The sequence below is a fragment of the Nannospalax galili genome, unplaced genomic scaffold (genome assembly GCF_000622305.1).
Source record: "Nannospalax galili isolate Female #2095 unplaced genomic scaffold, S.galili_v1.0 scaffold624, whole genome shotgun sequence".
Taxonomy (NCBI): Eukaryota; Metazoa; Chordata; class Mammalia; order Rodentia; family Spalacidae; genus Nannospalax; species Nannospalax galili.
The window spans coordinates 918485-933506 of NW_008351633.1; the positions used below are offsets into that span (position 1 = coordinate 918485).

At 43.9% G+C, this 15022-nt stretch overlaps 1 protein-coding gene across 1 annotated transcript; it reads left to right on the forward strand.

Annotated features, from left to right (window-relative positions):
* The first annotated feature begins 1164 nt into the window (after nt 1-1164).
* On the forward strand, nt 1165-12514 carry Myoc (myocilin). Its single transcript, XM_008848506.1, has 3 exons — nt 1165-1822; nt 9198-9323; nt 11247-12514. Exons 1-3 carry the CDS (start codon nt 1261-1263, stop codon nt 12029-12031), a joined length of 1473 nt encoding a protein of 490 aa, XP_008846728.1. The 5' UTR covers nt 1165-1260; the 3' UTR covers nt 12032-12514.
* The last annotated feature ends 2508 nt before the right edge of the window (nt 12515-15022 follow it).

Sequence of the window (15022 nt, forward strand, 5' to 3'; positions counted from 1 at the left end):
CTCCCCTTCCACTTCTTTTATAGAACATTCTCCTCCTTAAACTTCCGTTAAAAAAAACAAACAAAATGAGCCTTCCTATACCTCCCAGTCCTCCTCTTCCACATTCACAAGCACAAAACTCCCAATGAGAAATGGGTGTAACATAACATGTGAAAAGTTTTTAATTAAAATACTACTTTACCCTTAAAAAGTATATTGTAAACAATATGGCCAATGCAGAATCCCAGAATACCAAATTTTAAGGCTACAACAAAAATGTCTCCATAGTAGTCTGATTACTGAGTGAATATGTAAAAATAGAGCACTGTTACAGCTTACTACTACATTTTACATATGACATTTTCACTTAAGAATAAAATTTCCCATGTTAAGCATGTTTTTCTCAAAAAGCAGATTTAAGAAAAGAACCCGAGGCTTGCTGCCAAAACTGGAACCCTGAGTTCCATTCCCAGTAGAAGAAAACTGGCTCCCACTAGTTCTCCTCTGACCTCCACAAGCCATGGCATGTACATGCCCATATTCTCATATTCTCTCTCTCTCTCTCTCTCTCTCTCTCTCTCTCTCTCTCTCTCAAAAACAATAGTAATAATAAAGTTTTTAAGTAAAAAAAAATTTTCCTAAAGATATACACAAATTGTCTTAAAATTAGGATCAAGGGAAGAATTATGCTTTCAGCTCCTTCAGTAGGAGTGCCTGGAGCCCAATGGGTGCTGTCCTTCTATTCTGTCTCTGCCACAGGGTCAGGGCTGTCTGTTTCTTAGGCATGTCTGTTTCCCCAATTCCTTACACAGTGTCTGGCACAGAGTGGGTTACAGAGTGAATGGAAATGTAAACTAGACTTATATCCCTGTTCAAATCTGCACACATATATTCCTGTTGGATGAGGTGGGTATACATGTGCACACATACAAAAATAGTATAGAAATATAGGGGTTATTATTAGGGTGCCTGGTACAGTCTGTGAGGTTTTAAAAAAATAAATTCAAAATAGCCTTCTGGAAGTTTATTTTCTAAGAATCTTGCTGACAGTGTAAGAGCAACCCCCTGTGGCTGGCCCAGCCCAGCCTCTCGTGGCCACCTCTGTCTTCCCCCCATGCAGGGCTGGCTCCCCAGGATATATAAGCCTCTGTGGACCTCATGCATGAGTCAGCAGGGCCACCCGTTCAGACACCTTGTGGCACAGCACGGCTTTCAAGAGGAAACCTCTGCCCTGCCTACACTTAGGTCCTTCTGTGCAGGCTGCTGCAGCTGGGACCCAAGATGCCAGCTGTCCAGCTGCTGTTTCTGGCCTGCCTGGTATGGGGAATAGGGGCCAGGACAGCACAGTTCCGAAAGGCCAATGATCGGAGTGGCCGATGCCAGTACACCTTCACTGTGGCCAGCCCCAATGAATCCAGCTGCCCTGAGCAGGTTCAGGCCATGCCAATCATCCAAGATCTTCAGAGAGAAAGCAGCGTCCAGCGTGCAGACCTGGAGTCCACCAAAGCCCGGCTCAGCTCCCTGGAGAGTCTCCTCCACCGTCTGGCCTTGGGCCAGGCTGTTGGACCCCAGGAGGCTCAGGAGGGGCTCCAGGGAGAGCTGAGTGCCCTGAGGAGGGAGCGAGACCAGCTGGAGACCCAAACCAGGGAGCTGGAGGTGGCCTATAGCAATCTCCTCCGAGACAAGTCAGCTCTAGAGGAGGAGAAGAGGCAACTGGGACAAGAAAATGAAGATCTGGCCAGGAGGCTGGAAAGCAGCAGCCAGGAGTTAGCAAAGCTGAGGCAGGGCCAGTGTCCCCCAACCCAACACTCCTCTGGAGAGGTGCTGCCAGGCTCCAGAGAAGGTAAGAAGGCAGCGTAGAGGGGCTGCAGGGTTCCTGGGACCTGTTACACGGCCCCAGCCTTCTTTTCTTCCTTTGTCTTTTCTCTCAGAAACTGCACGTCCAGCACATAGCCACTGCATTAAGGAGAGCAGAGCAATCACTTTTGCGTGTTTCTAGCAATTTCACTCCTAGAAACTTATTTAGGTTGTTGGTACTGAGTTCTTGTGACCATTCATGACAAAATTGTCTCAGCCCACAGCAAAATGAGAAGCACAAGGCCAAGTGAGAGGTGTATGGAATACAATCAGTAGAAAGTGGTCAACTGTCCTTTTAGATAATCATTCTTTTTCAGACTTTAGAGATTGTTATTCCTACCTTTTGGTATTAAAATGGCCTCTATGAGATGCCAAATGCTTTGTCCAATAAAAACTATTGTTTGTTTTTAATATCCTGCCTTGGGAAAATCAAGAGGAAACTATTGTTAGTTCCCTCAATATGTTTTGAAATTTTTATGTATTATTATTGTTGTTGTTGCTGCTGCTGCTGTTGAATCTGAGAACCTCTGCTTTGAGTCACCAGACTTCATGAGCTGGCCCTTCTGGCTGACTGGCTCTTCTTTTCATCCTGGTTCCTGCTTAAAGATGGGTCTTTGGGTGAGCTAGAGGATGGGCACACTATTCTCATTGGTTAGAAAACAGTATTTGTGTCACTTTTTGTGAATATTTTGCTCCCAAATAATCACTTGCTTCATGAGGAAACAAACAAATTCATGCGTAGGACACTTAGTCTGGGATCCTTGGAGAGGTCAATGTCAAGAAAGAAAGAAAATGAGGGGGGGAGGGTTCATTCTAGAGAAAGGACACTAAGAGACCTGGTACCAGTGCATCCTGGATCAGCTCCTGAATCAACAGGGGGAGAGTAGTACAAGGGGCAGGGTTAGGACAATTGGGGAAATTTGACATAGATTATTAGATGATATTATTGTAGCAATAATCAATTTCTCAGGTAGGATAACAGTATCGCTATGAAGGAGAATACCCTCTTTCTAAAAGGATGCACGCCCAACTGCTTGGGGTTGAGGTGTCAGGATGTCTACAATTTACTTTCAAAGACTAACTATGTAGAGAATGAGAGGAAGAAAGGCAAAAACAAATGTGGCCAAATATCAACTGCTGAATCTAAGCAAGTGGTAGGTGGAGAGTATTATCATAGTATTCCATCACCTTTTGTATAGGTTTGAAATTTTCCAAAATAGGGGCTGGAGAGATGGCTCAGGAGTTAAGAGCACTGGTTGCTCTTGCAGAGGACCCAGGTTCAAATCCCAGCATACACATGGCGGCTAACAACCATCCATAACTCCAGTTCTAGGAGATCCTATGCCCTCTTCTAACCTCTGGGCACTGCATGACACAGGTGCATTTACATACATGTAGGCATAACACTCATATACATAAAATTAAAAAATAAAGTTAGAAGAAAATTTCCAAAATAACACGATGAGAAACACATTTTCTAAAAAGGGCTCTCTACCTGAAAGATGAGATCTGCATAGGTGTGAGCCAAGAAAACTGGAGTCCAGGCTGAGCATGGCAGGAGGCAACCTGTTCTCTGCACATTCATTTCTTATCCATAACATAGCAAAGAATTCATGCTGTAGTCATTCCTGTGGGGTTCAAGTGAAGAACTATATGACACAGAAGTGATGTGTGTGTATGTGTGTGTGTGTGTGTGTGTGTGTGTGCAGTGTGCAGTTTAAGTCAGTACCACCATTTATGGTCTTTACATACGTATGTGTCATTTGGCTGTGTTAAGGTTTATCTCCCCTGCGCACTACCCTGCTGCTTGCTTCCTTCCAGAGCATCTCCTCTTCTGCTTTCATGTCACGTATATTCTATCACACTCTTTTCTTCCCATCAACCATAATATTTTTTAAGACGTTATTTATTTACATATATGACTGTTTTGCTTGCATGTATGTAAGTCCAGCACATGTGTACAGTGACCACAGAGGGCAGAAGAGGGCACAGGATCCCCTGGAACTAGAAATCAAATTTTGAATTTTACTTGTTTTTTGTTGTTTTTGTTTTTTCTTTTTTGAGACAGCATCTCCCTACGGCCCCAGCTGCCTTTGAACTCATTATGTAGACCAGGCTGCCCTCAATCTCACAGAGATCTGCCTGCCTCTACCTCCTGAGTGCTTAAATTAAATGTATGCATTGCTATACCTGGCCTTTATCTTTTTTAAAGATTTTATTATTTTATTATATGAATGTGTCTGTGTGTGAGGTATGTGAATGTTAGTGCAGGTACCTATGGAGGCCAGAAGAGAGCATCAGATCCTCTGGAGCTAGAGTTACAGGCAATTGTGAGCTACCTGATATGGATGCTGGGAATTGAACTCAGATCCTCTGCAAGAGCAGTACTCACTCTTAACCACTGAGAAATCTCCCAAGACCCTCAGATTCTAAATTTTACAACCAAGGAAAGCAAGCTCCTAAGGTGCTAAGGGGGCCAAGGTTGCATAGCTACTCAGTGATGGAGCAAAGACTTGAACTGAACCCTGTGAGGAGAAATGGAGAATATTACTGGTAAAAGCAATATGAGGATTCTTTCAGACTGTTTACTGAATATTATATTCTCAAAAAAATTCCACATGTATGTGTGGTATGTGTATGAGCATCTGCAAATCTTTTATCTTTGTATTATCTTCTGGTCATTTAACATGTCCTCAGGAATTTATAAGACATGTCCTCATTTTATTTTCTTGTCCTTTCTAGCCCTCTAACTTTTGACATAGGTCAACAGCCCGTTATAACCAAACATGAGAGCCCTTTTCTGGTAGTGGAGCATTTTCATGCAGGAAATCACATTAGGGCAAGAATACAGAACTGCAAAGGAAGCTTACAAGTATCTAGCTGTAGGCTCATTGTACAAATGTGGAGACTGAGGCCAGAGAGTCCACTCAACTAGTAGCTACAGACACCTAGCCAGTTGGTAGCAGCATGGGAATTAGAATTCTGTCCTCTCCTCTCGAGAGTCAGTGACCTTCGTCATCACTAATGACTTCTAGTTTATAGACTCTAAAAATAACAGAAAGGTATAGAAATGCCTAGAACAAAAATCTGTTTCCAGGCCCTAAGCTTAGAGATTAGGAGTATTCCGAGGTTCTGGAGCATGGATGGGGGTGGCCAGAAGTGACGTATGGAGTGTTGGGGTATGAGATTTGTAGATGAAGATAAGGCTAAGAAGGCAGGCTTCTTCCTAGCCCATCCATGGCTCAGACTGTCACCACCACTTTATCATGTAATTTTTATAATTTATGGAAAACGTCTCTTCAGAATCATTGAAATCACTCATTTGTATATACAAATATGCATATGACAGAAAACATTTCATTATTTACATGCACAAAAATGGAAGCATCAAATAGGAAAGTAACATTATTCACCCTAAAGATAAAACACAAGACCAGTTCTTACAGTGAGAGCTTATGTGCAAGCAGTTTTTATAGGGCTATGATCCCAGGAAGAGAAATAGGCACAGGGGAGAATGCTTCAAAGAATGAAGATAGAAAGGGGCCTCCTCAAATTGTTTACCACAGGGACAATGGAAGCTCAACCCCAGGAGTCACTTATCCCTGGACCTAAGAGGGGCTGGCTATTGCATGGGTCTCTCATCCATGAGAGATGGGGTGCCATACTGCTTCTCACAGACCTTCTCTGACCTCAGTCAAAGAAGCTGAGTGGGGAGCTGAGAGACAGTCCTAGCAGGTGGTACCTGTAAGAGTCAGGCTGCCATAGCAACTGCAGGGGAAAGGTTGGCAGGATAGGGTTGAGCAGCAGAGGTGTTCAGCAAGACCTGGAAGAGTTATCATGCAGAGTAGGGAAGAGGAGGAAGCAGCCAGGCCTGCGCCTGACAGAGTGGCCACCCAGAAAACAGATAACTACATGGAGTTTCCTTTGCTTGAGTCCTGTCATCCATGTTAAAATGTCATTCAGTGACCTAGAGACAGTGTGTGCTGGGGTTGCATCCAGCTCAACAAACTGTTTACTAGCTTTTTTTCACTTTACCAAAGTATCTGTGACAACTATGAAATATCATGACATACCTTATTCTCTTCATTTAAAGAATATTGATTGGATTTAGAAGACTCTAATAGAAAATATTTATAAAAATCATTGCAAAGCAGCCAGGCGTGGTGGCACACACCTTTAACCCCAGCACTCCGGAGGCAGAGGCAGGCGGATCTCTGTGCATTCAAGGCCAGCCTGGTCTACATAGTGAGTTCCAGGACAGCTGGAGCTACAGGGAGACCCTGTCTCAAAAAGACAAAAAAAATCATTTCAATGTTAATTGCATTTTGCATGCAAATTAGTTAATGAGAAGCTCATTTTGTTGGTCAAGCTCTCCTAGAATTGAGGTTAAGGGCAGAACAAGCAGATATTTTCCAAAATTTTGAGCCATAAGAAGATTGAATCTTAATACTAAGAACCCAAATAAAATCCCTAAAAACTTCAAATAGCTGATATAATATAGCTAATATTTTCATAATCATTTGTTTTTTTCCTGTGTTCAGAATGAAATGTTACTGTTGAGAAATACTTCAAAGAAATCTGAGTCTTTATCCAGGATTTCACTTACAGTTCCTATATAATCCTCCAAACAGTTGTGTCTATGCAACTCAGAAAGGTTGTCTTGTTCGCCCAAAGCCACACAGCCACACATGGTGGGACTGAAGGAAACTACAACCTCTGGCTCAGTCCATGCCCTTTGGCACAAACACTTCCTTGCCTTCAGCTCTCATGCCAGATGGCCCTCCTCTGGGAGTCTGAATGCTGCCAGATGCTCTTGGCTGATATGACCACAGAGCCACCAGTAGGTTTCTAATCCAACCATCCCACTTGCCAACTGGGAATGGGGCAAATGGTCTTCTGGAAGCCTTTCCCTGACACTGTTTTACTCTGGAAAGCATGTGTGGTGTGGCTTCTGTAAAAAGCAAGGAAGAGAGTGAGAGAAAACCAGAGCTGAACACTCCTGCTCTGAATCTGGGGGTAGACTCTGGTGGAACCAGGATTTGAACTCAGCCCCAGTCAGTCACCTGTGCCTCTGCTTCCCTGGCAGAAGAACTGATGGGTGATTGTGTTTTGTGGTTGTGCTGGGCAACTGACTGGAACCTGAGCTCTAGCCCAGAAAAGGGTCACTCTACAAAGAGCTGAGTAGTTCCCCTGAAAACTCCATGAGGAGAAGGAATCTACACAGTAGGTTAAGCCAGGGAAGTTTAATAGAGAGAATTATTAGTCATGTTCAAAGAGCAATTGTGTACTTCATATATAAATAATCTTCATATGGCTGCCTAGAGCAGTGCAGGGGAGGGTGGGAGGGTGGGAGGGAGGGAGGGAGGGAGGCATAGCACACAACATAGACTTGGAAGGGCTTCAGAACTCCTAGGGAAAGGCACCCTGCCCACCACAGAACACAATAGGTGCTGTTTGTCCTGGCTTCAACAGCAGCAGCGGTAAATTCTCCGGTGCACGGTTGTAGGAGGGTGACCAGAGATCTGTGGCATGGCAGAGGTCCAGAGCAGATGCAGCAGGCACCTTCGGATTACTGGGATTCCCAGGCAGGGTCTCTGGCTTCCTTGTGGAAAGTGTATGGCCAAGCGGAGGTAACAGAGGAAACATGTCCTGAGGTAGGGGACCTCTAGATGTCCTCACACACATATTTGTATGACAACCAGCTAGGACAGAGAAGCTGCAGACTTTCCTCCTCCTAGGTTGTCACTCCAGCACCCTCTACTGAGATAGTTCAACAGTGTTCGCTTCAAAGGAGAAATGTGCTTATTTTTCTAAGCACACAGGTGGAAGATAGGACAGCGCTATGAACACTACTACATTTGTAGCTGACACAACCCCCAGCACTAGGGTAGAGAGGTCACAACTGTCAGGACTTCAGAAGACAGGGATCTAACTGCCAGCCCTGACAGTTGCTAGCTGTGTGACCTTGGCAGGTTACTCAACCCATCTGAGCTTTGATTTCCTTGTTTTTAAGTGTGTGTGTGGGGGTGCGTAATGTTCACTTTCAGGACCACAGCTATGGAAAGAAGAGGTATCAGCATAGTATCCGGCTCATAGCACACAATTAGTGGTGACAATAATTCAATTTTACTAGGTGCAGATGACAGTGCTAAAGCCTGATTCCAGTCTCTGAAACTTTGAAGGCACCAGATCATAGAATTCATAAGTAGATATTTAACCACTCAAAGAGTAAATGACCATTCTCTCTCTCTCTCCCTCTCTCTCCCGTTTGTGCAGTACTTCAGTTATCCTTAAGGAAGTCATCTGTGAAAATGCCTGGCTTCTGGTTTTTTCTACTTCCCTTATTCCTCACTCCCACACTAAAGAAGAAATTTCAGTTATTCCCTGCTGACTTGCAGGGTGTGTACTTTCCTTTCTTAATATACACCTTGCTCTGTAAGTCACCAGATTGAAAACCATCCTAGCTACAGTCATAGAATGAAATAGCTCATATCTGACACCAGGAAGAGTATCTGTCAGTGACTCTCTCAGGGAGGCCTCTTCCCTTTCCTAGGACTCAAATCCTCCCCTGAATTCCTATAGGAACCTTGCACTCTTACTCGTGCAAACTGACCTCAAAAGAGATTCTGACAGAATATCTCAAAGGTGCATGTAAAGCTTAATGTGTTACTGACAATTACTTGTGTATTTCAAAATAGCTAAAAGGGTTGTGAATGTCCCCAATACAAAAAAATAATAAACGTCTGAGGTGATGGAGATGCAATTACCTTGATCATTGTAATCATATATGGAAACATCACACTGTACCCCATCAATATATAATTATGTGTCAAGTGAAAGTAAAACTATATTTGAAAACAATAAGCTTAATCTTTTATTTGCATATGACAAGGGAAAGCCCTGAAGTTGCAGTGAATGTGTAATTGTTGAAGTTCAAACATCTAAGAGGATGCTAATGACCTTCTTCATATCCCTAAACCTACTCTCCCTACTCACAAATCAATCTTCCTGGTGAAATTTATATACATTACATTAAATCCTATTGCATTTTATTTTTCACTGAATAAACAGTTACCTGTTAGACAAAGTGCTATGCAATGAATCAGTTGAAAACTTTTTTAATTATGCAAATCTTCAAACAGTCAAAAAATAAAGAGAAAAGGATGCACCCAATGCAGCTATCACCCCACTTCCAGTGAGGTACCAGGGTGCTCCAATCACAGTCCATCTTCCCATACCTCGTCCCCACACCTCAAAGCAAATCTCAAACATCATGTTTTTGGTAAAGTATCAAGTGTCACCCTTCACAGAGTCCATCCTTGTGCCATTTCTTCACGTGCCTTTTGTCTCTCTTGTTACAGTCTCTCAATGGAATTTGGACACACTCGCCTTCCAGGAACTGAAGTCAGAGTTAACTGAGGTTCCTGCTTCCCAAATCTTGAAGGAAGGGTCATCTGGCAACCCCAGGAACAAAGAGGGGGCCAATGGTATGAAGTTACATTCCTTTCCTTTGGGCTCACCTGGCCTTTGTGTTTGTCTTGTTCTGTTTCAGAGACAGGGTACAGTAAATGCTCATCCAGGAGGGAGACAGTAACTTCCTGGAAGCATAGACATGGGTGACCTGGAGGAGCACAAACCCTCTCTGCTGCCTTGTTAAGGAAGGTCTGCAGGAAGGCAGCCTCCTTACTCCCAACACCAGCCCTGTATCCTGTACCCCACACTTGAAAGGCTGGGCAGGGCCAGGTACATAGCATGTATTATTTTAGCACACTCTGTTACTAAAGGTATTTTTCTGACCTCTGGCCATCAAGGAGAAGTACATTTATCCCTCTCCAAAGTGTTCCATGAAAGCAGACTGTGATTTCCAGAAACAGTGACTGTTAACAATGATTGCTAGCACTGAGGGGCACGCAGGGGATAGGGATATGAAACATTTAAAGTATGATACTCTGAGAAATAAGCGTCACTGTTCAGCTTCTGTGAGGAAACTGAAGACACCCATTAAAGTACAGGCATTTATCTTGATTCCATTAAATCTAAATTTTCATCTATCTCTTCACTACATTAAAAAATTGCAGGGGCTGGAGAGATGGCTCAGCGGTTAAGAACACTGACTGTTCTTGCAGAAAACCCCGGTTTGAATCCCAGCACCTACATGGCAGCTAACAACTGTCTGTAACTGCAGTTCCAGGGGATCTGACAGCCTCTTCTGTCCTCCATGGGTATTGCACAACACAGGTGCACTTACAGCAGAAATAACATACACATAAAATAAAAATAATATTCTTTTAAAAATTGCATTCAGGTTTTATTATATTTAAATGATGCATAAAACATGTGGCCAATCAGTTAGGGCCTAAAACTTTGGCATATAGAGATTATTCTTTTTTAATATTTTGTTTACTATTTTTATTTTATATATTTGAGTGCATTGCTTACATGTATGTAAGTGCACCCATGTCATGCAATGCCCATGGAGGTCAGAAGAGGGCATCAGATCCCCTGGAATTTATAAATGGTTGTTAGTCACCATATGGATGCTGGGAATTAAACCTGGGTCCTCTGCAAGAGCAGCCAGTGCTCTTAACCGCTGAGCCATCGCTCCAGTCCTAGAGATTATTCTTACAATGAAATTGATTTTGTTTGCTTTTTGAGACAGGATTTCCCTGTAGCCAGAGCTGGCCTGGAACTTGCTATGCAGACTAGGCTAGTCTCAATCTCACAGGGATCCACCTGCCTCTGCCTCCTGAGTACCATGTCAGGCACTTCTTTTTAAATAAGATGAATCAGACTTAAAAGTCATGAAAAGCAATGTAACAGACACCCATGCATCCCTGCTGAGCACAAGGAAGATGCTACAAACAGCTGGAATTCTATGCAGCCTTCTCCCTTGTAACTCTGTCACAGACGGATCACATGACACATGCGTATTTTGCTACACTAAGCATATAGGCATTCATTATATCTAAATTGACAACAACCTTATCCCAAACACCTTTATTGTCCTCCTTTACAAATAAGAAAGCTGGGGCTGGAGAGATGGCTCAGCAGTTAAGAGCACTGGCTGCTCTTGCAGAGAATCTGGGTTTGATTCCCAGAACCTACATGGCAGCTAACAACCATCCATAACTTCAGTTTTAGGGGATCTGACACCATCTCCTGGCCTCTATGGGCATTATACACATAGGTGTACTTAGCTACATGCAAGGAAAATGCCCATACACATAAAAATAAATTTAAAAAATTTTTTTAAAGCTGAAGCCTAGAGAGCAAAGTACCCCAGTGAAAGTCCCACAATCAGCAGGCAGTAGGGCCCACACATCAGCCCAGTCACATGTGCTTTCCCTGCTCCACTCCCTCAATGCTGCTGCCTGTATTTGGATATGACAATATACTGTTTAATTCATCAGGATGTGGAGCACTGGTCTGGGTAGGAGAGCCAGTCACTCTGAGGACGGCTGAAACCATCACTGGCAAGTATGGGGTGTGGATGAGAGACCCCAAGCCTGCACGCCCCTACACCCAGGAGACCACGTGGAGGATTGACACGGTTGGCACAGACATCCGCCAAGTGTTTGAGTACAGCCTTGTCAGCCAGTTTGAGCAGGGCTACCCCTCAAAGGTTCATGTGCTGCCCCGGGCTCTGGAAAGCACAGGAGCTGTGGTGTATGCAGGGAGCCTCTATTTCCAGGGGGCCAAGTCCAGAACCCTGCTCAGATATGAGCTGAACACTGAGGTGGTGAAGGCTGAGAAGGAACTCCCTGGAGCTGGCTACCATGGACAGTTCCCATATGCTTGGGGTGGCTACACTGACATTGACTTGGCCATAGACGAGAGTGGCCTCTGGGTCATCTACAGCACAGAGGAGGCCAAAGGCGCCATAGTCCTTTCCAAACTGAACCCAGAAAATCTGGAACTTGTGCATACCTGGGAGACAAACATCCGTAAGCAGTCTGTGGCCAATGCGTTTGTCATCTGTGGCACCTTGTACACCATCAGTAGCTACTCCTCAGCCCATGCAACTGTCAACTTTGCCTATGACACAGGTACAGGGATCAGCAAGACCCTGACCATCCCATTCAAGAACCGCTACAAGTACAGCAGCATGATTGACTACAACCCCCTAGAGAGGAAGCTCTTTGCCTGGGACAACTTCAACATGGTCACCTATGACATCAAGCTCTCCCAGATATGAGAAACCCCTATCCCTATCAGCAAAAGCAGGAGGAGGTGAAGTTTAAGGCTCTGGTTGGAGCAGCTGAAGGGAACAGCCAGCCATTTGTATATGGCTTCTCTCGACACCCCAAGCCTTCATGAATCCAGGACAATGTGTACAGTCATCTGACTAGAAGGGCTGGCAACCTAAGGGCTTCGTTTCATATAATAGGTTTTCTTCTGTCATTTTTAAGGGATGTTCATCTAAAACAGTTAACATCATATGGCAATCTGGGCAAAAGCTATACAGCATGGTAGTTTCTTCATGGAGCCATTGCTCTGGCAAGTTGTCTGGTTATCATAAGCCTTGGTAAGCAGTAGTTCTAACAAAAAGGATCACTCTTGTGACCAGAAGGTGCATTTACCACAGCTTGTTTCTAAGCTTCAGATACAATTTATTTGGGTGTTATGTATCCCTTTGCCTTGTGAAATAAAGTTATCTTATACATTACCTTCCCTGAAATTTGTGGGACTCTTTTCTTTCACATTTTATTATTTTTATTTTATGTGTATGAGTGTATTGCCTGCATGTAGGTAAGGTGCACCTGTGTCATACAATGACCATGGAGGTCAGAAGACGGTATCGGATCCCCTGGACCCAGAGTTATTGATGGTTGTTAGCTGCCATGTGGGTGCTGGGAATGGAAACTGGGGTCCTCTGCAAGAGCAACTAGTGCTCTTAATCACTGAGCCATCTCTCCAGACCCAGGGACTCTTTTCTTAAGAGCACAGATTCCAATCATCAGAAAGTCCACTGGGTTTCAAGATAGGACTAAAAGATGTGACAGGTGTGTGTGTGTGTGTGTGTGTGTGTGTGTGAGAGAGAGAGAGAGAGAGAGAGAGAGAGAGAGAGAGAGAGAGAGAGAGACTGACTTATAGGCTTGTGCCTGGCTTTCCTGTTTTGCCCAGGATAACACAGGGCAAACAAAGGGATCAGGTCAGCCTTGGTAGTAAGAGCCTTTACTCACTGAGCCATGTCACTGGCCCCATCTTGGCCATATTTTTTAAGTTTATATGTCAGTGGCATTAATGGTTTTGTGCCAACTATCACTACCATCTCCAGAATTCTTTCCATCTTATACAACTAAAACCATATACACATTAATAACTATTTCCTCCCTCCATTCACTATTGTGTGCACATGTTGATGTGTGTATATGTTCATGTGTGTGGCAGGTGCACATGTGCAGAGATGCACATGTACATATGCACATGTGTGCAGGCCAGAAGTCATCATTCCTTAGGCACCATCTATTCTTTTTATCTTTTGAGATAGGCTTTCCAACTAGCCTGGAACTTGCCAAGTTGACTAAGCTGGCTGACCAAGAGGGCCCCAGGGATCCACCTGTTTCCTATACCCAGTTCTGGTACCATACCTGGCTTTTTTTACATGGCTTCTGGTGATTGAACTCCATACCTGCAAGGCAAGCACTTTATGGACTGAGTTACCTCCCCAGTGCTAGTATTTTCTTTTAGTAACTGAGCTTAATTTCTTTCTTCATGGTATCTAGTAGTAGTGTACTTTATCTTGCCAAAACAACTTGGCCTTTGTCCCATCAGGGTATTTTCAGTCAATTCAGTCTTTCTATCTACGCCATTCTCCCTGAGGTGAATCTATGCTTGAGATATGTGAGGGAGAGGCACGCTGTCCTCACAGGGAAGAATCCAGGCAGAGTTTCTTTGGTTTTGCTATCAGTATAGAAACAAGCATTTGCTACTGGCACTCATGACTTCATAGTCAGTAACAGCTCTGCCAGCCTCCACATTCTGGTACCCAGACCTCTCAGATATATGGAAGAAAGGGAGGGAGGTACGGAGGCAGGAAAAGTTTTACATCACCCTCCAGAGTTTCAGGGACATTTCAGGAGTGGCCTTGAATCATAGTTCACTTTTGCTGCTGGCCCCTGCTAGGGTTGGGCTATTTCTCCTGGCGACATGCCACCCACACAGATTTTAGCCAGCAATGAGTACAGTCCCCTCTGCTCTCATGTGCCCCAAGCTACCTGCACAAGGTTTGTGTGTAATTTGTACACACAGTCCACAGATTACACGTTTTTAGTGTGACCTCACCTTGATTAACCCATCACATGAAGTGAGGTGAAGGGCTCCCCACTTCTGGCATCATGTCAGCACCCAAATAGTTTCAGATTTTGGAACGTTTTTAAACTTAGAATTTTTCAGTTTGTGTTAGGATGAAGACTTCAACGTATGACTCTGGTGGAAGACTACAATTTAGTCCATAACAAGTGGGTATTATCACACTATCTCAGACAGATACAAAGAGTAGAAAACCCCCAAATCAGAGTGCATGGACTCTTTCATCCTACTAGCTGCCAGGTGTTTAATGAGTAGAAGGCGAGAAGACATCTTTGGATGATGAGAATCACTCCCACATACAGACAGGTGAGTTGAATTGATCACGTTTGCTCAGTCCTGCCCAGGGATCTTTCATTAGCTATGCCCTGCCTTTGGGGCAGAAGAGGGCTAGAGAGAAGATGAAACTGTTCGGCTTCCAGGGCACTGGTCTCCTGCATCTCTGACTGCTCTTTTGCCTTTTGTTTTTGTTTGCTATTGCTTTCGTTTATTTTATTGGTCTCTCATTTTAGCCCCAGCCTCTTAAGATAGAGGTACTCCAGGCCTAGGGATATTCATCTTATTTAGTATTGGGGCTTTAAACAGCACCTCCATGCTGATGACACTCAAATTTACATCTCCAGGGCAGACACTACTCCCAAACTCCACATTTACATATTCATCTGCTACTTGATATCTCTATCTGGATGTTTATTAACCGTATTACCAAACCAGCAGAAACTGAACCCCTGTGTTTTCTTGTCACACCCTCCTCAAGAGACAAATCTACATTTCTTGTACCTGGTGGAACTCCATTCTTCTAATTGCTCGGGTCAAAAATGTATTACATTTGTGTGTGTGTGTGTGTGTGTGTGTGTGTGTGTGTGTGTGTGTGTGT

Coding starts and splice junctions, on each gene's coding strand:
- Myoc (XM_008848506.1), top strand. CDS start 1,261: ATGCCAGCTGTCCAGCTGCTGTTTCTGGCCTGCCTGGTATGGGGAATA. Junction 1,823..9,197: donor GCTGCCAGGCTCCAGAGAAG/GTAAGAAGGCAG, acceptor CTCTTGTTACAG/TCTCTCAATGGAATTTGGAC. Junction 9,324..11,246: donor GAACAAAGAGGGGGCCAATG/GTATGAAGTTAC, acceptor TTAATTCATCAG/GATGTGGAGCACTGGTCTGG.